Source organism: Chlorocebus sabaeus, chromosome 6, assembly GCF_047675955.1.
Source record: "Chlorocebus sabaeus isolate Y175 chromosome 6, mChlSab1.0.hap1, whole genome shotgun sequence".
Classification (NCBI taxonomy): Eukaryota; Metazoa; Chordata; class Mammalia; order Primates; family Cercopithecidae; genus Chlorocebus; species Chlorocebus sabaeus.
In genome coordinates, this window is record NC_132909.1 from 38,990,187 (window position 1) to 39,012,685 (window position 22,499).

At 41.4% G+C, this 22,499-nt stretch overlaps 1 protein-coding gene and 1 pseudogene across 1 annotated transcript in view; both read left to right on the forward strand.

The window, feature by feature from the left end:
• The first annotated feature begins 475 nt into the window (after positions 1-475).
• The window catches only part of LOC119622851 (DNA-directed RNA polymerase II subunit RPB2-like), a 29,856-nt gene continuing 7,832 nt past the window's right edge, over positions 476-22,499 (forward strand). The window contains exons 1-6 of the mRNA XM_073015746.1: positions 476-596; positions 7,720-7,792; positions 12,105-12,255; positions 15,759-15,871; positions 16,002-16,221; positions 16,609-16,767. Coding sequence (XP_072871847.1) covers positions 578-596; positions 7,720-7,792; positions 12,105-12,255; positions 15,759-15,871; positions 16,002-16,221; positions 16,609-16,767 — 735 coding nt within the window. The 5' untranslated portion in view covers positions 476-577. The remainder of the gene's footprint in view (positions 597-7,719; positions 7,793-12,104; positions 12,256-15,758; positions 15,872-16,001; positions 16,222-16,608; positions 16,768-22,499) is intronic.
• LOC119622856 (small nucleolar RNA U13) lies at positions 15,426-15,523 on the forward strand (annotated as a pseudogene).

Below are 22,499 nucleotides of genomic sequence, written 5' to 3' on the forward strand. Positions count from 1 at the left end.
AGGAGAATCGCTTGAACCCGGGAGACGGAGGTTGCAGTGAGCCGAGATCGCTCCACTGCACTCCAGCCTAGGCAACAGAACGAGACTCCATTTCAAAAAATAATAAATAAATAAAAATAAAAATTGCTTCGTGTTTTGGTCTTTATAAAGGCAAATCAATTGAGCATCCCAATGTCGCGGATTCACAGAACGAGCACTTTTTATTAATAAGTATACTTGGCTTTGTTTTCAGGTGTCGTTATTTGTGCAACGACATTGAAAAACAAGCAGAAATAAAACATTAACGGGACGGATGCGACAGCAGATTGCGGGAGCTGTCCTCTCAATCAGCCACCGGCAGCGGCGGCCCACAATTTGCGCGTGTGCAACTCAACTCCCGCCCAAGCTTACCTTACAATTTGCGCAGGCGCAGATCCTAACTTTGGCGTCCCTGTGGGCGGCCTCTTGAGTGAGTCGCACAGTATTCTGGGAACGTCGGAGACGGAAGTTACTTGGTCTTTAGCTCCCGGGGCTGGTGGCTTCTGCGCGCTTTTTGTCTTTGATTTCGAGTTAGGAGCTCGGGAACCGTTATGGCAATATGTACGACGCGGATGAGGGTAGGTGAAACACATGCCACGGCGGTCCAGCAGGGAAGCTTGGGGAACTGATTGGATTGAGGATTGGGGCCTTCCCTCGCGCCGGCCGCACAGTCCCTATCCTTGTTCCCACACCTTTCAGGCCGGGAACGAAACTGGGGTAGGGAGAGGCGGAGGGTGCAGGGAACACAGCGTTAATGTTCCCGGTTAGGTTCACTGCTGCTCTCTGCACTTTCTCGTTCCTTTAGATCTGATCCTCGCTTTCCGTAGTGAAGTAGCGTGCAGAACCGTAAGATAAATTCCGTGGTTTTGAATTTGAAGCAAAGAGCGCCCTTTAAAATTTTTCCTTAAAGTCACAGTCGACTTACTGAATAGCTGAAGTGTTGAGTGTCAGCCTGTATCAGGCAGTGTGGAAGGCCCTGGAAATATATCGGGACAGAGAATATCGGAGGGAGGGTGGGGGGACTCGGTTTAGTCTGACATTTCTTCCTGCTGTTTGTAAGTCGAAGTAAATTGTATTAAAGGATGGCGTTTAAATTTCCTCTTCTCACAGTGTCACAGTTCTCACAATGTCACAGTTCTCACAATGTCACAGTTCTTAGATGATATGTATTTTGCTACACTGGACCAATGTATAATATCTGTTTCTTCGCGCATATAGAATTCTTAGTAGTGGCCGAGCGCGATGGCTCCCACCAGCACTTTGGGAGGCCGAGGCGTGCAGATCGTTTCAGGCCAGCCTGACCAACAGGGGGGAAATCCCGCATCCACTAAAAATACAAAAATTAGCCGAGTGTGATGGCGCGCGCCTGTAATCCCAGTTATTCGGGAGGCTGAGGCCACATCGCTTGAGCCCAGGAGGCGGAGGTTGCAGTGAGCTGAGATTGCGCCTCTGCACCACAGCCTGAATGACAGAGTAACACTTGTCTTGGGAAAAAAAAAAAAGAATTCTTAGTTGAATCTAGTGTATTTTCGTAGCTGCCTTTTCCATTCTCCATATCTACTAATGCAAATCTTATTTTCTTCTAGCTCTCAATTCCTTGGCCACCTCTTACATCTCCTCTCTTTATTCCCTCAGCTACTTCTGATAAATGATATGGAAAAAATTGAAGCAAAAGCTTAAACTTTAAAAAAAAGTTTTTTTGAGAGATAGGGTCTGCCCATGTTGCCCAGGCTGTTCTCAAACTCCTGAGCTCAAGCCATCTGCCTGTCTCAGCCTCCCAAAGTGCCGGGATTAAAGGCGTAAGCCACTGTGCCCAGCCAAAAACTTAAACTTTTAAAGCTGTTTAAACTTCTGTCTCATTTATATCTTGTGTTCTAGAAATTTATTAGCATCATTATAGTACTTGTTCTTTTTAACTATTATCTCAGTAGAAGAAAAATTCGAAAAAAAGATTTTTTAAAGCATAATTTTTGGCTAGGTAATATATTCTCAGCTCACAAGCCAGAAAGTTTAAAAATGTTAAAGTGGGGTGGCTGGTACAGTGTCTCACGCCTGTTATCCCTGCATTTTGGGAGCTTGAGGTGGGTGGATCGCTTGAGCTCAGCAGTTCAAGACCAGCCTGGGCAACAGGGGAGACCCCCTCTCTATAAGAAATAGAAACATTAGCTGGGTGTGCTGGTGCTCACCTATAGTCCCAGCTACTTGGGGAGCTGAGGCAGGAGGATCGCTTGAGCCTGGGAAGTTGACACTGCTGTGAGCCAAGAACAAAGTGAGACCCTGTCTCAAAAAAAAAAAAAAATTAAAGTGTCAGGTCTCCTTCTTACCCACCATCTGCCCAGTTTGAACTCTCCACAGTGGGTAACTACTGTTACAATAGATTTTAATCACTCCGCAGTTTCTTATTTTCTTCTTTTTTTGACAGTCTTGCTCTGTTGCCCAGGCTTGAGTGCAGTGGTGCAATCTTGGCTCACTGTAACCTCCGTCTCCCAGGTTCAAGCAGTTCTCCTGCCTCAGCCTCCCTAGTAGCTGGGATTACAGGCATGCACCAATATGCCCAGCTAATACTAGTATTTTTAGTAGAGACAGGGTTTCTCCACGTTGGCCAGGCTGATCTCAAGCTCCTGACCTCAGGTGATTCACCTGCCTCAGCCTCCCAAAGTGCTGGGACTGCAGGTGTGAGCTACTGCGCCCAGCCTCCACAGTTTCTTTATGCATATTTGAGCAAATATAAATGGGATTTTCTCCTTTTTTAAAGACAGAAAGTAATATTCACACTTTTCTCCACTTGTAGATTTTGCTTAATGTATCTAGATTTTCGTATCAGTACACAGAAAGCATCGCCCCCGCCCCTTCGCCCACTCCTCCAGTTACTTAGTTTGTGTGGATGTGCCATAACTTAAGTAGTCTCTTGATGGATATTTGATTTATTTCTAGTCATTTTCGGGTTCAGTGCTGTAAATGAATAATCTTGTACATATAATTTGCCCAAGTATGCATTTCTACATATAAAATTGTCACGTCAAATGATATACACCTTTAACATTTTGCTAGATGATGCCAAGTGACCACCATAGTGGTGATTTGTACTAGTTTTGCAATGTATAATGATCTCGTGGAAAAAAGAGTTTATCATAGTTGCTTTAGCAGTGAACCTACATTTTATTCTTGCCCATGTCCTCTGAAATGTTTATTAGATAATGTCCTCATCAGTTTTCAGCCACTATGTGAAAATGTCAGATTTCTGTCATCCACATGGAAACAAGTTAAACTTTTCATTTTTTCCTTTTTCTTCTAGTATTTTACCTTTCTCCTTTCATTCACAGCCAAACATAAAAATAATAAGCTGTCCTTGTTTCTAATTTTCATCTTTCATGTCCTTTTCAACTGATTACATATGTTTCTACTCATGCTACTGCATTAAGATAGCTCTAAGATTGACAGTACTTCTCAATTGATAAATGAGATGGATATTTAAAAAATCTTATCTAAACCCTGTGGTCTTCAAAACTGTTGATGACATCCTCCTGGCAACTCACTCAGCTTTCTAGCCACATCACTTCCACTTGATTCTTCTTATCTGACTTTTGTTCTCATTTTCTTTCCTGTTTACATTCTCTTTGGGTGATCTCATCCATTTACCATTGTTTAGTTACCATTTGTATATGGATGACTTCTGAATGTATACTTCTAGTTTAAAAGCCCTGGTATCTGACTGCTGCTGGCCAACTAGGATATCTCCCAGGCTGCTTAACCTTGTCGCTGCCCAAACTGAGCTAATTATTTAGCTATTCCCCTCCCAAAGTCACTGCCTCCTGTGCACTATTGGCCCTCTGTATCTGTAGGTTTCACATCTGTATATTCAATTAATCTTGGATTTAAAATATTAAAAAGCTTGAGGCCAGGAGTTTGAGACCAGCCTGGGCAACATAGGGAGACCTCATCTCTACAAAAAAATTTAAAAATTAGCTGGGCATGGTGGCGTGTACCTGTGATCCCAGTTACTTGGGATACTGAGGTGGGAGGATTGCTTGAGCCCTAAGAGTTTGAGGCTACAGTGAGCTGTGATCACACCACTGCACTTCAGCCTGGGTAACAGTAAGGCCCTGTCTCAACAAAAAAGAGAATATTAGAAAAAAATTGTGTCCTTGTAAAAATGTAGAGACTTTTTTTCTTGTCATTATTCCATAAACATTACAAGTAAACAACTCTTTACATAGCATTTACATTGTATTAGGTATTATAAGTAATCTAGAGATAATTTAAAGGATACAGGAGGATGTGCCTAGGGTATATAACAGTGCCATTTCATGTCAGGGACTTAAGCATCCGTGTTTTGGTATCTATGGGAGGTCCTGAAACCAGTCTCCAATGGACACTGAGGTACAACTGTTGTACCCTCTGTTGTTGAAATCAAAAACCTGGCCATCATTTTTGACTCTTCTCTTTCACCTCTATATCTAATCAGTCACCAAGCCCTATTGGTTCTGTCTCCTAAATACGTCAAATCTGGTCACTTCTCTATCCCCTTCACCATCATTCTAGTTCATGTTGCTGCCATCCCTTGCCTAGATGACTCCTAACTGATTTGTGTACTTCCAATCCATTCTCCACACTGGCCATAGGGATCTTTCAGAAACGAAAATGTGACCTAGCCACAACCCTGCTAAACTGAAATCTCTTGATAAAGGCCAAACTCTTCTTATTCCACTTCCAACTTCACACTCTGTGCTTCCGCTACATTGACCTTCTGTCATTCTTTGAATATGCCATCCTATCTTGCATTATGGGGTCTTTTGCATAATTTGGTTTTTTCTATTCGGTAGGGTTCTTTCTTGACTCCTCCTACCTTTTTCCCTTCCTTTTGCCTGATTACTCCTGTTTATAACGTGAGGTCTCTGCTCAGCTTTTTTTTTTTTTTTTTTTTTTTTTTTTGAGATGGAGTTTCCCTTTGTCGGCCCAGGCTGAAGTGCAGTGGTGCGATCTTGGCTCACTGCAACCTCTGCCTCCCAGGTTCAAGTGATTCTTTGCTTCAGCCTGCTGAGTAGCAGGGATTACAGGCATGCTCCACCATGCCTATCTAATTTTTGTATTTTTAGTAGAGACGGGTTTCACCGTGCTGGCCAGGCTGGTCTCAAACTCTTGACCTTGTGATCCATCTGCCTCGGATTCCCAAAGTGCTGGGATTACAGGCGTGAGTCACTGTGCCTGACCAGCTTTTTAAAGGCAATTTTAGAGACGGGGGTCTCGCTTTGTGACTCAGGCTGGTCTCGAACTCCTGGTTTCAAGTGTGCCTGCCACCTTGGCCTTCCAGTGGTGGGATTACTGACATGAGCTACTGTACCTGGCCTCTGCCCAGCTTTTGGGAAGTCTTCCCTAACCTCTTCAGGTCTTTGTCAGGAATATTCATATCACTTTTTTTTCTTTTTTTTTTTGAGACAGAGTCACACTCTGTCACCCAGGCTGGAATGCGGTGGCATGATCTTGGCTCACTGCAACCTCTACCTTCTGGGTTCAAGCGATTCTCCTGCCTCAGCCTCCCTAGTAGCTGGGACTATAGGTGGGTGCCACCATGCCTGGCTAATTTTTGTATTTTTAGTAGACATGGGTTTTCTCCATATTAGCCAGGCTGGTCTTGAACTCCTGGTCTCAAGTGATCTGCCTGCCTTGGCCTCCCACAGTGTTGGGATTATAGGCATGAGCCAGTGCACCCAGCCTCAAAAAAAATTTGATGAACGGATGAATAAATGAGTCTCTTTCATGGGTTCATTTTCCTTCATATGACTCTTAAAGTTGTTCCCAGATATCCTGCCTTCAGTCTTCCTTCTCTACGTACAATCTCATTTTTCTCCCACACATTTGTTAATGATTCCAATTCTGTACTTTTTTAAAAAAATTTTTAAATGTTTATTTTATTGACACAGATACACGTGTTATATGCCAAGGTGTATCTATTGTGTGTCACATGTTGTCTATAATTTAGACTCTTCATTTGAGTTTATATTCGTATATATGTGCCTACTAGAAGTATTTGAAGGGATATGTGATCTATAGATATCTCTAAAGCCGATCTCAGTACCTCTCCTTTTTCCACCATCTTACTTGCATCTCTGGTATGGCAGTGATACTAACTTTTAATCTCTCATCAAAGCTGGAAATCTCTGAGCTATTATAGATAACTTTGTCTTTCTTACCCTTCCCCCAGGTATAGGGATTAATAATTCCAGTCCATTTAAGAAGGGTTTATTAAAAATTTATTTTGTATATGTATCAAATTTTGAACCCAAAGTTTTACAGGCTATGTATGTGTACATTAGAATAAAAACCAAAAATACAGCACACTTATTCTTTCACATGAGACGATGGGATTAATATTAGAGGACCAGTGCATACTGATTTTTTTGAATGCATATTTAAATTACTGTTGCATAACTACCCGAAAATTTAGCTACTTAAAAAATTATTTTGTTATGTTCATGGATACTGTGGGTCAGGAATTTGGACAGGACTTGCCTGCCTTCCACCGTGACTCTGGTTCATTTGAGAAGACATTAAGGCCGAGTGTTGACAGCTGGGTGAGAGATGATCTGTAGTGTTGACTCTCATGTCTGACATGAGACATAGCTTGGGAGGACTCAAGGACTAAAATTGCTAATGGAGCATCTGTAAGTGACCTCTCCTTATGGTTTGGGCTTTCTCAGAATGTAGCAGCCTCAGAATAGTGTATGACTTTAAAAAAAAATTTTTTTTTTTTAATTTAAATTTTTGAGACAGAGACTCTCTCTGTTGCCCAGACTGGAGTGCAGTGGTGCAGTGTCAGCTCACTGCAACCTCTATCTCCTGGGTTCAAGCAATTCTCTTGCCTCAGCCTGATGAGTAGCTGGGATTACAGGCATGCGCCACCATGCCCGGCTAATTTTTGTATTTTTTAGTAGAAACGGAGTTTTGCCATATTGGCCTGGCTGGTCTCGAACTCCTGACCTCAGGTGATCCACCCACCTTGGCCTCCCAAAGTGCTAGGATTATTATAGGCCTGAGCCACCACTACTTTTTAATGACAGCTTAGGGCTCCAGAAAGTGTTTTAGCAAACATGACAGAAACTTCATCGCCTTTTCTGACCTGGCTTCTGAAGTCATGCAGCATTGCTTCAGCGGCATTCTCTTAAGTCACAGGAGAGTCAGAATCTACCTGATTCAAGGAGAGGGTGCATAGACCACTATATCTTATGATGGGAGTGTCAAGATCACATTATAGAAGGCCATGTGGGATGGGAGATAGGCTAGTGGCCATCTTTGGAAAATGTAATCTTTCATACCTGTACATGTATGAAATGTTGCTGTAATAGATCGCCCCACCTCAGGGTATTATTGCCCAGCTGTTGGAATTCTTCCATGGCTCTGCCCCCTCATTCTGTCTCTTACTGTAGTCTCTGAAAATCTTACTGATCAATAAAATGGAAAACTTAAAATTCATACAACTTACATTAAAACTCTCTAATAAACCTCTTCGTATATTGGAAGAATACCTGTGTGACATAGACATAAATTATTTTATTAATGTAATTGAAATTTTAGAGAACCTGGGGTGAAAGCATTACTTATTCAGCAGAAAGTAAATATGTTTCTGCTACTTAAAGTTATAGGAGCAAGATGTTAACTAAGTGGCATCTCATTGCAAATGAGTACAATATTTTGTTTTTACAGATATGCAATATGATGAGGATGATGATGAAATCACCCCGGATTTGTGGCAAGAAGCATGCTGGATTGTAATTAGGTAACTTTGGACCAAACTGAATTAGCTTGAAAAGGCAATGTAGATTTCCTGCTTATTCTTCTTGATAAATAGCTGCTCTATATAAATATGCTACATGACAGTAGTTATTTTATTTATATATTTAACATTTTAAGTAATTCAGACCTAAAAATTAAGACAAAGAATTCATTTAATCACTTCACCCAGATTCCGAAAATGTTACCCCATACTACATTTCTTTGTCTTTTCTTCTTTTGGTACATATTTTTTTCTGAAACATGTGAGAATAACTTGCAGATCACTTGATCCTGGGAGGTTAAGGCTACAGTGAGCCAAGATTGCACTGCCGTACTCCAGCCTTAATGACAGAGTGAGACCCTGTTTCCAAAAAAAAAAAAAAAAAAAAAAAAAGAGTAACTTGCAGACATAAGGACATTCTTTTACATCATCACAATTATGGTGATCTTATTTAATCTGTAGACTCTACCCACATTTTGCCAGTTGTTCCACTCATGTTTATAGCAAAATAAAAATTTTTCTGACCCTGGATCCAGCCTAGGATCACATACTGGATTTAGTTGTCATGGCATATTCTTCTATTTCCTTTAATCTGGAACAGTTCCTCAGTGTGTCTGTTCTTTTTTTTGTACCTTGACATTTTTGAAGAATACATGCCAGTTACTTTTTAAGATGCCTTTCAGTTAGGTTTGTCTAATAGTTCTCATAATTAGATTCAGATGATTACTTTTGGCAGAAGTGACATAGTCTCAGTGCATCATATCAGGAGGCACGTTTGTTTCATTACTAGTAATGTTAATTTGATTGCTTGGTTTTCTCATTATTTTAAATAGACAAAGTTAAAATTGGTTTTTAACTTTGTTAAAAACAAATTTGTTAAAATTCACTGCAAATTCCCATCCAATTCTAAGTGTAACTAAATGTGGTAAAATTCTGAGAAGCCTTGTATAGGTAAGAAAAGTAACTTATAAGTGATAAAGTAACATCCTGTTATGTTAGGATGTTAAAGGCTTATAACTCTTCTCTCATCCCCTGCTTCATATACAACAACACGACGATGGATGCCTCTCTGAGCCCCCTCAGCTCCAAGGTGCATGACCTCTTGGTCAACATTCTCTCTTTTCAAAGAACACATGCTTCCGACATTCTGCCAGTTGTATTTGGAGTCTAACTGAATACCTTTCTTGAATGTTGTTTTGTTAGAAAGATTGTTTTGCCTGTAATCCCAGCACTTTGGGATGCTGAGGCAGGCAGATCACTTAAGGTCAGGAGTTGGAACCAGCCTAGCCAACATGGTGAAGCTCTGTCTTTACTAAAAAATAAAAAAATTAGTTGAGTGTAGTGGTGCACGCCTGTAATCCCAACTACTTGGGAGGCTGAGGCAGGAGAATCACCTGAACCTGGGAGGCAGAGTTTGCAGTTAGGTGACATGACGTCACTACACTCCAGCCTGGGCGGCAGAGCGAGACTCCGTCTCAAAAAATAAAAAAGATATGATTCAGTGTGTTTGTCCAGAATCTTACAAAAGAAAGTATTGAAAGCTAGGTGCTGTGGTGTGTGCCTGTATAGTCCCAGCTACCTGGGAGGCTGAGGCAGAAGGATCACTTGAGCTCACGAGTTTGAGTGTTGCCTGGGTAACATAGTGAGACCTTGTCTCTAAAAATAAATAATAATTTTAAAAATTGAGTTTTTGGGATATAAGTATATATTTTTCCATAAGGAGTGGGGGTGAGAATGGGAGCTCTGTTTCTGGTGGCAGGGTTTGGAGAAGGGGCAGGGGCAGCAGTTGCCACGTTTGGTTGCAGAGGTGGCAAGAAGCCCGTGAAACAGCCGAAGAAGCAGGCCAAGGAGATGGATGAGGAAGACACAGCTTTCCAGCAGAAGCAAAAAGAGGAGCAGAAAAAGCTTTAAAATTGAAGGCTGTGGGGAAAGGGCCCCTGGCCACAGGTGGAATTAAGACATTTGGCAAAAAGGCTTGATGAGGTGGCTCACGCCTGCCCGTAATCCCAACACTTTGGGAGGCTGAGGTGGGTGGATCACTTGAGCTCAGGAGTTTGAGACCAGCCTGTGCAACATAGCCAGACCCTCTCTCTCTCTCTTTTTTTTTAAACAAAGTATAAAAGAAATCTGGCAAAAAGTCAGCTTTTCTTTGTGCCTGAGGTGATGGTAACCTTTGATTCCATTTGTATTTAAACATCTGTATTCTCTGCCGTACTATCTTTTGCCACCTATAGCTAGAATGAAGCATTGTCTTGGAGCCTTTTAGAAATACAAAAAATAAAACAAATTGACTGTAGAAGACAAAACTTTATTGAGACAGTTACATCTTCTGTGATGTTTGGGTGTTAAACACCAAGAGGTATTTTATTAGGAAACAATAATCAGGTAGATGTTCTGTGGAGTGTGCCTATATTCTACATTCTTCTAGTAGAAAAAATATTTTATCTTAGAAGAAGAAGAAGTTTTCAACATATGTGGTAGATTGCTCAAGGATAAAGTACTCTATTGTGAACTGTCATAGCATTTATCATTTGTTACAAAATAAGTTATTTGATTTTTAAGTTTAAATTGACTGTAGATACTTTGGTTATTGAGAAATGAATTTTGATTTTTTTTTTACTTTTCAATACCAAGTGATCTTTACCTAGCAATGTGAATGTGATATTAGTTAATATCACAAGTAACTGCATACGATGACTTCAGGTAAAATAAGCACTAGAGTAGATATAAATATGAAATATTTATATAGTTTAGGTGTTTAAGCACCATTCTAATGATTTTGGGGAAAGTAGGTATAGTTCAGCTTCCTGGGGTAATGAAACTTATCTATAGTTTAGAAGCTATTTCCTCTTAAATTGCCTATAAAAAACCATTGCTATTTATATTACAGGCAATGCCATGTTTTTCTTACACATCAATAACTAATCCACATGATTATGAGAAATTTCTTTCCTAATATGTGACAGTCTCTACTGAAATAAATTGCCTCAACTACTATTTAGTTCATACCTTACACATGTATGGTTGTCTGCTGTGCTTTCTACCATAGAATCTAACTTCTCATAGTGGTGGCCGTACTTGACTGGATCAGGGTGGGGCCGATTTGTTGGCCTGTCACTGATGTGTGAGGTGATGAAGCCAAAATGGGAGGCTGATGATTAGTTGGACTCTGCATATTGTCTCAGAAAATTGATGTGAAGATGGGGGAGTCAGTAGTTGGGGAGCAGAAGCTAAGTAGTCTCACAGATACAAGATGACAGAGGTCACAAGATACAGGAGTGGAGATGTGGAGGTGTGGTGGGGCACTTCCTACTGCTGAGGGGTGATGGGATAATCTTGAGGGTTGTGCTAGATCCTCCAGCCTCTCTGAAGCCCAGCTTTGCGGCTATTCCTGGATGGTAATAGGGAGTGATCTGTTGAGATCCTCTTGCACTTGTATCTACTTGTATCTTTATGTCTTTCCATACCCCTCACCTGAAAAGTATCTGTTCCTTATAAAAATAATGTCTACTCTTTAGATTATAGATCTCTCAGCCATGCTACATTTTTATCACCAGTCTTTTGCTGAGTATTTTTATGTAAAGACTTACTCTTCTTATCCCACCTTTAACAATTCAAAATAGAACTAATGATTGGTAACCTAAAGTTGGTATTCTCACGCATTATTTTAGTCATTGATATCACTATCCCCCCTCCTATTCAAATCAAAGTTCTTATTATCTTTGGCTATTGATTTTTCTTTAGTTTTATCTCCTGACTCATTTTTCAAGAAATATTTCAAAGAGGTAGAATAAAATTTGTCCATAGAGGACATACATTTTTTTTTTTCTTTGAGATGGGGTCTCGCTGTCTCCCAGGCTAGAGTGCAATGATGCCATCATGACTCAATGCAGCCTCAAACTCTGGGCTCACATGATCCCCCTACCTCAGCCTCTTGAGTATGTGGGCCTATAGGCACATCCACCATACCTGGCTAATTTTTTTATTTGTAGAAATGAGGTCTCATTACGTTGCCCAGGCTGAACTCAAGCAATGCTCCTGCATTGGCCTTCCAGGAGCTGGGATCCTTATAGTTCTTATATCGTGCTTTAAGTATTTTACCCACAAATATAAGCTGCTTTTCCCCAAATAATAAGTTCTACAAAGAAAATGTGCCTGGTTTCATCCTTTTTAAGATAGATCACAGTATCTTGTTTAGTGGTTGACATATAATGGTTGGTATTTAATGACTGTTGAATTGATTATAATGAAAATGGGGAATTATGCTAGAAATTATCACTGAGTTGCAACTGACTGAACTCAAATATTTTCCCAGTTCCTATTTTGACGAGAAAGGCTTGGTCAGACAACAGCTGGATTCTTTTGATGAGTTTATTCAGATGTCTGTTCAAAGAATTGTGGAAGATGCTCCTCCTATAGATCTACAAACTGAAGCTCAGCATGCTAGTGGAGAAGTTGAAGAACCGGTAAGATGGTTAGTTCTAATAGTTACACCGGTACAAGAAGAGTATTGGTTTGAAATTTCAACCCTTCTGTTAACTGACTTAAAGGTTAAAAAAAGTCAGTTGGAGCTTTTAGCAAAGTACTTACAGCACTGTCAGTCACTTTCTGATTTATTCTCTCTAATGAGGAGGTGTATTTTTTTTTCAAGTAATCCCATCCTTGTTCACATAGTAGGTATTGAATAGTTGGGAAGAGAGGACTCTGAAATATGAACAAATAAGAGAAGTGAGCCAGAGATAGTCACGTTGCTTTAGATAGATAACCCCACTTTTTTCTCTCACATTATAAAAATGATAAAAAAATGTTTGAAGGAATTTTCGTCTGATTTTATGTATTGCATGAAGTACATTATTATAACCATATGAGGTAAGAAAGGTAAATCACCCAAACATATCAGCTATCTTTATTAAGCTTCTTATAGCTTTTGCTCACATATATGCATGTTTTTTAGCATTGTTAAAATCATACCAAGGGTATAATTTTATAATTTGGTTTTATATGAGTGATTATAAATAAATATGTAGTCCAAAATAATGACTGTCCTAGTTTTAGAGAAGTTGAGAGGCAGTTGTTGGAACATATTGGGCTTTGAGAGACAGGGAAAACTGAAAAACAAAGTGAGGTAGGGAAAGCCCCCCAAAAAGAGACACAGAGAGAGTTCATTGTTTCTAGCCTGATCAGTTTCTCTTCGGTGTAGCTGATCTCCTAAGGGCTGGTCTGTTATTTCCATTTTAGTTAGACATGCTGTACGGAATTTTGCTATTAAGAACGAAAGCGATTGGCTCTTCTAGGGCTCTGCTGGAAAGGGGGTCATTAAGTTTCTTTTTTATTCTTGGGTCATATTTTCTTTTTTACAGGGATGACAAGCGTCCACCACCACGCTTGGCTAATTTTTTTGTATTTTTAGTAGAGACAGGGTTTCACATGTTGGCCAGGCTGATCTCCAACTCCTGACCTCAAGTGATCCACCCCCTTCAGCCTCCCAGAGTGCTGGGATTACAGGCATGAGCCACTGCACTTGGCTTGTTGGGTCATTTTTTCTTCATGATTTTTGTATAACAAGCGAAATAACAATAGAACGTAGCAAATTCAATGTGCCAGTAATGGAAGTACTAAAGGAGGAGGAGATCTCTGAGGCTTAGTTATCAGAGCTTAGTAGAAAAGATGGAAGAGACTTAAATTTACTGTGAATAACAGATAGGAGTTCTCTTAGAAGAGAAAAGGTGCTTAGTCATTTCAGCAAGGAAATATTTGGCGTCGCCGCGTGGTGGCTCATACCTAGAATTTCAGCTCTTTGGGAGGCCGAGGCGGGCAGATCACCCGAGGTCAGGAGTTTGAGACCAGGCTGGCCAATATGGTGAAACCCGCTTTCTACTAATAAAGTACAAAAATTAGCCAGGCGTGGTGGTCGGCACCTGTAGTCCCAGCTACTCGGGAGGCTGAGACAGGAGAATTGCTTGAACGTGGGAGACGGAGGTTGCAGCGAGCTGAGATCGCAGCCACTGCACTCCAGCCTGGGTGACAGGATGAGATGCTGTCTCAAAAAAAAAGAAAAAAAAGAAAAAAAAAAAAGAAAATACCTGGTATATTTAGGCTGGGGATGGGATGGGGACCAGAATGATCAGTATGTGATTTTGGCTTACCTAATTTTTTTTTTTTTTGAGGCGGAGTCTGGCCGTATTGCCCAGACTAGAGTGCAGTGGCGCGATCTTGGCTCACTGCAAGCTCCGCCTTCCGGGTTCATGCCATTCTCCTGCCTCAACTTTCTGAGTAGCTGGGACTACAAGCGCCTGCCACCATGCCCGGCTAATTTTTTTGTATTTTTAGTAGAGACAGGGTTTCGCGGTGTTAGCCAGGATGGTCTCGATCTCCCGACCTCATGATGTGCCTGCCTCCGCCTCCCAAAGTGCTGGAATTACAGGGCTTACCCATTTTTACTAGGCATTAGGAAGATAAGATGGAACCCGATTGTTGAAAGCTTTGAATGTCATTGGATGTTATGAGGAATTACTGAGAGATTGTCAAAGAATATACATAAAGCATTATTTTAGAAAAGTTACTTTCGAAAGCGATGCTTACTTGGAATAGAAAGAGGCTAGAGGAGGCCTGGTGCAGTGGCTCACGCCTGTAATCCCAGCAGTTTGGGAGGCCTAGGCAGGCAGATCTCTTGAGGCCAGGAGTTCGAGACCATCCTGGCCAGCATGGTGAAACCCCATCTTTACCAAAAAAATACAAAAATTAACCGGGTCTGGTGGCGCGCGCCTGTAGTCCCAGCTACTCGGGAGGCTGAGGCAGGGGAATCACTTGAACCCAGGAGGCGGAGGCTGCAGTGACCCTAGATCACACCACTGCACTCCAGCCTGGGTGGCAGAGTGAGACCCTATCTCAAACAAAACAAAACAAAAGAGGCTGGAGGAGATAAAAATCAGAATAGCCTATGATTAAGATAGTAATGACCTAGACTAGATGATGGCACAGATAAGGAGTAGAGGGTTGGCCTCCCTTTGGTTCATTATCACCACCGCTCTCTTTGCCCTTTGTCTACCCCAGCTTGGGAGACTTGAGTATCAATAATTAATCATTAGTAAAACATCTGCTCAGTTCTATTTTCTTCTCTGAGACTTGATTTAGAGAAAAGTACACTATCCATTTATCTGTAGAAAGTTGTCCTCATGGATCTTGTTTTATTAGGCAGCAAGTGAATGTTTAATTGAAAAATTTCTTTTTTTGCTATGGACTAAGCTATATTCCAGCCGGGGATGGAAGTTCTCAGCCCTTTATATAGAATGTTTAGGATATTTTTTGTGTTTTTTAAAATAAAATTTTTTTCTTTTGTTTACTCGTTTGACAGATTAATTTGTATGTTTAATTGAAGAGTTAGGTTTATTTTTTAAAATGTTCTATTGATTAGATTAGAGCACAGTTCTAGTTGTCTGGATTTGCTATCTTTGTTCTCTGGTCAGTTTGTAGTTTTGATGACGCTTACCAAGGAGAGGGCACAAGAAACTATGTAGATCATTAATGTAAATCCATTTTAACTGATATAAACTCAGCACATGATGTGTACAGTCTTTGTTTACTTGTAGTATATTAAGTCTCTTTTTGTCTTCTGCTTTAAGAAAGCAATTAGCAGATCCTTTTGTAGTTGGTAAGTGTGATGATTGGGTTTGAGATAGATGTGCCTTCCTTAAACCTTGTTACAAACCTTGTTAGCACATTACCTGTCTAATGTGAAAATAAATTTTTAAGAAAAGAGGAAAAAAGAGAAAGTGATATGGTTTAAAACTTGACATCTGTGCGGTATGGATACTGACTTTGAGAAGTCCCCATTTCAGTAAAATGGATGAATTTTGCCAGTTTGTAGAGCTGCTTCTACTTAAAATGTTAATGTCAATTAAAATGGAATCATTAAAACTTTTATGGAAAAAATTATTTACTCTTTTCATGTTTTTTTGTTTCATTTCAGCCAAGATATTTGCTGAAGTTTGAACAAATTTATCTTTCCAAGCCTACCCACTGGGAAAGAGATGGTGCTCCTTCACCAATGATGCCCAATGAAGCTAGATTAAGAAATCTCACGTAAGAAAAAAGTTTTCCTTGTCAGCATTAGATACTGAACTAGAATTCTGAAAATGTAATTTTAACCACTTGAGGGTTTGTTTTAACAGATAACCTATTGCTTAACTGTGATCTACTTTTATCTTCAAAGGTATTCTGCTCCGCTTTATGTTGATATAACAAAAACAGTCATTAAAGAAGGTGAAGAACAACTTCAGACTCAGCATCAGAAAACTTTTATAGGAAAAATTCCAATTATGTTACGGTCAACTTACTGTCTTTTGAATGGCTTGACAGATCGTGATCTTTGTGAGTTAAATGAATGCCCTTTGGATCCTGGTGGCTATTTCATTATTAATGGATCAGAAAAGGTATAGTAACATTATTTTAAAAAATGACAAAATGGTAGTTAAAATTTAGTTTAAAGTTGAAATAAAAAAAAAAAAAAAAAAGATTTTCATGCAGGATAACCTGGCAGTGACAGTTGGCTTATTTAGGGTATGACAGCTAAACTTATATAAAGCAAATCTTTATTTAGTTGTATATAATATGCACTGGAAATTTGGTCAGTTTCAGTTGGTTTTGGAGCTTATGTATTTCTATGAAGTGTTTATGCAAAATGGAGTTTTTAAAGTTGAAGAATTAAATATTTCAGTGAGCCTTTATGATCAGATTAAATTAAGACGCAGATTTTACTCTCTTTTCTCTTCAGTGACCTTTTGGATTTTATGGCTATAACCTTCTTATTGTCCAAATAGGTTCTGATTGCCCAAGAGAAAATGGCAACAAACACAGTTTATGTGTTTGCCAAAAAGGACTCTAAATATGCCTACACAGGAGAGTGTAGATCATGTCTGGAGAATTCTTCCCGACCCACCGGTACTATATGGGTTAGCATGCTGGCAAGAGGAGGACAGGTATGGACTGGATATGATGTTATTTGGGTTTATTCCTTTGTGCCTTGTTTTAAAATTCACTAGACTGCATTCTCGGTCCAAAAAAGCTTTTCTGGAGCAATATTGTTGTTATATATTGTATCGTTTACCTATCGCTGTGTGACAAATTACTCTTCCAGCAACATTTATCATCTCACGGCTTCTGTGAGTCAGGAATCTGGGTGCTGCTTAGCTGAATCTTTTGGCCAAGCATCTCTCACAAGGCTGCAATCAGATGTTTCCCTGGGCTGCCGTCATCTCAAGAGCCATTCACATGGTTGTCTGCAGGATTTAGTTCTTGATTGACTATTGGACTGAGTCTCAGGTCTTTGCGCGCTGTCGGCTGGAAGCCTTTCTTAGTTCTTTGCCATGTGGACCTCTGCGTATAGCAGCTGACAGCAGCAGAGCAGCTTGCTTCTTCAGAGAGAGTAAGCAAAAAGAGCTATAGAGAGAGAGTACAAGCAAGGTAGAAATCAGTCTTTTATAACTTAAAAGTTGTAGCAACATTCTGTCATTTTTGCCATGTTCTTTTTGTTAGTTGCAAGTCACTATGTCCAGCTCACACTGTGAGGAGGATATTACAAGGGCAATAGTAGGAGGCAGGAATCACTGGGTACCAGCTTAGAAGTTGCAGACCACTGGTATAGTTATAAGCATAGGTTGCTTATAATAATGGAATCTAGTAGTAGCTAGCAGTTCTTAAATATTTGCTGTATGCCAATTCTGTTACTCAGATTGCTTGATTTAATCTTTACAGCTATCTTGGAAAACCTCTATTTCAGTTATATGTGTGTGTGTGTGTGTGTATGTGTGTGTGTATACATATCTGTTTTCTTTTTTTTTTGAGACAGTCTTGCCCTGTCACCAGGCTGCAGTGCAGTGACATGAGCTTAGCTCACTGCAACCTCCGCCTCCCTAGTTCAAGTCATTCCCCTGCCTCAGCCTCCTGAGTAGCTGTGACTACAGGCGCACACCACCACACCCGGCTAATTTTTCGTGTTTTTTAGAAGAGATAGGGTTTTACCATGTTGGTTCAGGATGGTCTCGATCTCCTGACCTTGTGATCTGCCCTCCTTGGCCTCCCAAAGTCCTGGGATTACAAGCATGAGCTACCGTGCCTGGCCAGGAGTTTTAAATAATTAAAATGGTTTTTATTTGTGAATGGTTTTTGGTAACTGGTGTTTCCATTTGTTTTTTGTAATTTTTTTAAAAAGCTTTATTTTCAATTTAATTTAATAATTATGCATGTGTGGGATGCAGTGTGATGTTTTGATACATGTATACAATGTATAATGATACTAGGGTACTTAATGAAATTAGGGTACTTAACATGTTTTTAATAATATTTTATTTGTAAAAAATAAAATTTGTAAGGTAAGCATTCTTCCCCTGTGCACAACATTGCTGGGTATTGTAAGAGATCATCAAAACACACAATCCTTATTGAGAAGGTGGCCAGGTGTGGTGTCTCATGCCTGTAATCCCAGCACTTTGGGAGGCTGAGGTGGGTGGATTGCTTGAGCCCGGGATGTGAGACCAGCTTGGGCAACATGGCAAAACACTTTCTCTAGCAAAACAACAACAAAAACCCCAAAATTAGCTGGATGTGGTGGCAGGCGCCTGTAGTCCCAGTTATTCAAGAAGCTGAGGTGGGAAGATAGCTTGAGTGCCGAGGTTGCAGTGAGCCCAGATTGGCGCCACTGCACTCCAGCATGGGTGACAGAGCCAGACCCTGTCTCAAAAAAAAAAAAAAAGAAAGAAAGAAAAAACAGAAAGTAATGGTTTTATTGGGAATACAAGCTTTAGGCATTAAATGATAGTAACACAGTGCAGAGGCCAAATGACACCTTTTACATATATTAGTTTTATAGAAATTTGGAGGAGAATGAGATACTAGTATGGTGTGGTCCATGCAAAATTTTTTTTTTTTTTTTGAGACAGAGTCTCACTCTGTTGCCTAGGCTGGAGTGCAGTGGCACGATCTCGGCTCAGTGCAACCTCTGCCTCCGGCGTTCAAGTGATTCTCCCGCTTCAGCCTCCCGAGTAGCTGGGATTACAGACACCCACCATCACGCCTGGTTTTTATTTATATATATATATATATATATATATATATATATATATATATATATATATTTTGTAGTTTTAGTAGAGACAGGCTTCCTCCATGTTGGCCAGGCTGGTCTCGAACTCCTAACCTCGTCATCCGCCCACCTCAGCCTCCCAAAGTGTTGGGATTACAGGCGTGAGCCCCTGCGCCCGGCCCATAAATTTTTATTTTTTTTTTAGAGACAGGTTTTTTATGTTTTTTTTTTAGAGGCAAGGTCTCGAGCTCCTAGCCTGAAGCAATCCTCCTACCTCCACCTCCCAAAGCACTGGGATTACAGGTATTATCCACCGCGTCCGGCCCCAGCTAATAGAACGGAATTGAATTGTAGTGTACACCCAGCTGGTGTCTGCAGAGGACCGGAGAATCGCTTGATGTAGGAAGAATGGCCCCACTAGCTCCCCCATCTGGTGTAAGAAGTGAAGTGGCCAGAGGTATTTGTGCAGCATAGCATGGGCGGGGGGGGGGGGGGGAAACGCAAGTATTTTCCTTTAGCTAATGTAGGGAAAGAAACACCTTTTTTTCCTAAACAGCTATGTCTCTAATTTTTAAATAAATGGGATCATAGCATTTGTATTATTCCCTAACTTGCTTTTTTAAGTTAATGATGTGTCTTGAATATCTTTTCATGGGCGGGCACCGTGACTCACGTCTGTAATCCCAGCACTTTGGGAGGCTGAGGCTCTGTCTCAAAAAAAAGGAAAACCTTTAGGCTGTACTTAACATATGTAAGGAGGACTGTGCACACCCCCTGTGGATTAAGTGTGTATTGCAGGGGACAAGGGAAAGCTCTCCCTTCCCCATATGAAGTTTCCCTGAAGAATTAACTCACAGAAAGCAGATCATGCCGGGTACGGTGGCTCACACTTGTAATCCCAGAATTTTGGGAGGCCAACAGGGAGGATCCTTTTAGGCCAGGGCAAAACCAGCCTGGGTAACAGAGGGAGACCTTGCTCTACCAAAAAAAAAATTTTTTTTTAATTAGCTGGGCATGGTGGTGGGCACCGTGGTCTCAGCTACTCAGAAGGCTGAAGTGGGAGGATTGCTTAAGCCCAGGAGTTCGTGGTTACAATGAACCATGATAGCACCACTGCACTCCAGCCTGAGTGACAGAGCAACATGCTGTCTCAAAGAAACCAAAAAAGGCAGATTAATTGGATAAAAGGCATACACATGTTCTTGATGTGTACATGGGAGAACCACGGAGTGATTTCTACCTTGCCCAACAGGGTTCAGAAGCTTGTTACCATCCTGGCAAAACAGGTTATGGAAGTGGGGAGAAGGGGAATTCTACTGAGCCTCTCAATAAAGGATTACCAGGGAGAATGAATGGATTGGTGAACAGAAATTAACTTTCATCCCCTGTGCAACTGGCTGGGGCTGGTGTCTCTGGTGGTAAAATAATTTACCAAGACAGATGTAGGTAAAGAAAGGCAGGGATGGGCCAAGCACGGTGGTTCACGCCTGTAATCCATGCACTTTGGGAGGCTTAGGCGGGTGTATCACTCGAGGTCAGGAGTTGAGACCAGCCCGGCCAACATGGTGAAACCCGGTCTCTACTAAAATACAAAAAAAATTTACCTGGGCGTGGTGATGGGTGCCTGTAATCCCAGCTACTTGGAAGGCTGAGGCAGGAGAATCACTTGAACCCGGGAGGCAGAGGTTGCAGTGAGCGGAGATTGCACCACTGCAGCCTGGGCAACAGAGTGAGACTCTGCCTCAAAATAAAATAAAAATTAAAAGTTTAAGAAGCACTGTTTTAGGGGATTTTGAAGATTGACTGAGATAGTGAATATTATAACTATATAGTGAATATATTCATTATGTAATTATACAATGAATATAACAGAATCTGGCCTGTAATGGGACCTCTTTCTATATTTGTTGAATGAATGCACGAGTAACCCCTTGATTTAAATGTGTTTGTTTACACTTTACACCAGAGGAAAAGTCTCAGATGGGCCAGGCGCGGTGGCTCACGCCTGTGATCCCACCACTTTGGGAGGCTGAGGCAGGTGGATTACTTGAGGTCAGAAGTTCTAGACCAGCCTGGCCAATATGGTGAAACTCCATCTCTACTAAAAATACAAAAAAATTAGCCAGCAATGTTGGCAGGTGGGCGCCTGTAGTCCCGGCTACTCGGGAGGCTGAGGCAGAATAGCTTGAACCCAGGAGGCAAAGACTGCAGTGCACCGAGATCGCGCCACTGCACTCCAGCTTGGGCGACAGAGCGAGACTTCATCTAAAAAAAAAAAAGACCGGGCGCAGTGGCTCACGCCTGTAATTCCAGCACTTTGGGAGGCCAAGGTGGGCGGATCACAAGGTCAGGAGATTGAGACGATCCTGGCTAACATGGTGAAACCCCATTTCTACTAAAAATACAAATAAAAAATAGCCGGGTGTGGTGGCGGGCACCTGTAGTCCCAGCTACTCGGGAGGCTGAGGCAGGAGAATGGTGTGAACCCGGGAGGCGGAGCTTGCAGTGAGTCAAGATCACTCCACTGTGCTCCAACCTGGGAGACAGAACCAGACTCCATCTCAAAAAAAAAGAAAGAAAGAAAGAAAGAAAGACTCAGATGGATATTAGGTGCACTGGTCAAACTAGTAAAATCCTGGGGGCATAGGGCATGGTGTTTGGGGAGAGTAAAAAAAGGAGGTTCCTTCCCAGAGACTTTAGGGCCAGGACAAAAAACTGTACCATTAAATATTCTGGCAGAAAAGGCTGTGCCCCATCTAAATAGAGATGCAGTTTAGAGAGACCAAGGGGGTGCCAACCCTGGGGTCTCACTGACAATATTTATGCATCTAAAAGACCAACATAGCCAGGCGCGGTGGCTCACGCCTGTAATCCCAACACTTTGGGAGGCTGAGGCGGGTGGATCATCTGAGGTGAGGAGTTCAAGACCAGCCTGGCCGACATGGTGAAATCCTGTCTCTACTAAAAATACAAAAACTAGCTGGGCGTGGTGTCACATGCCTGTAATCCCAGCTACTCAGGAGGCTGAGGCAGGAGAGTCGCTTGAACAGAGATCCCGCCACTGCACTCCAGCCTGGGCAACAGAGTGAGACTCCATCTAAAACACAAACAAAGATCAACATAATCACTCTTGCATTCATCCACGAAGACTTATGCAGCCCTGCTATGTGCTTGGTGCTGAGCGAAAGAAAAAGAGAGGTGACCCCATCTCTAGAGACGCTGACAATGACAATTTAAAATCTACAGTGGGAGGGCCTGGCATGGTGGCTCACACCTGTAATCCCAGCACTTTGGGAGGCCAAGGTGGACAGATCATTTGAAGTCAGTAGTTTGAGACCAGCCTGGCCAATGTGGTGAAACCCTGTCTGCACAAAAAATACAAAAATTAGCCAGGCGTGGTGGTGGACACCTGTAATCCTAGCTACTCGGGAGGTTGAGGCAGGAGAATCGCTTGAACCCCAGAGGCAGAGGTTGCAGTGAGCTGAGATCATACCACTGAGCTACAGCCTGGATGACAGAGCGAGACTTCGTCTCAAAAAATAAAAATAAAAATAAATAAATAAATAAATAAAATCTACAGCGGGAGAGAAGTGCTCTGAGAACAAACAGATAGCTAAGGATTGATGAGGG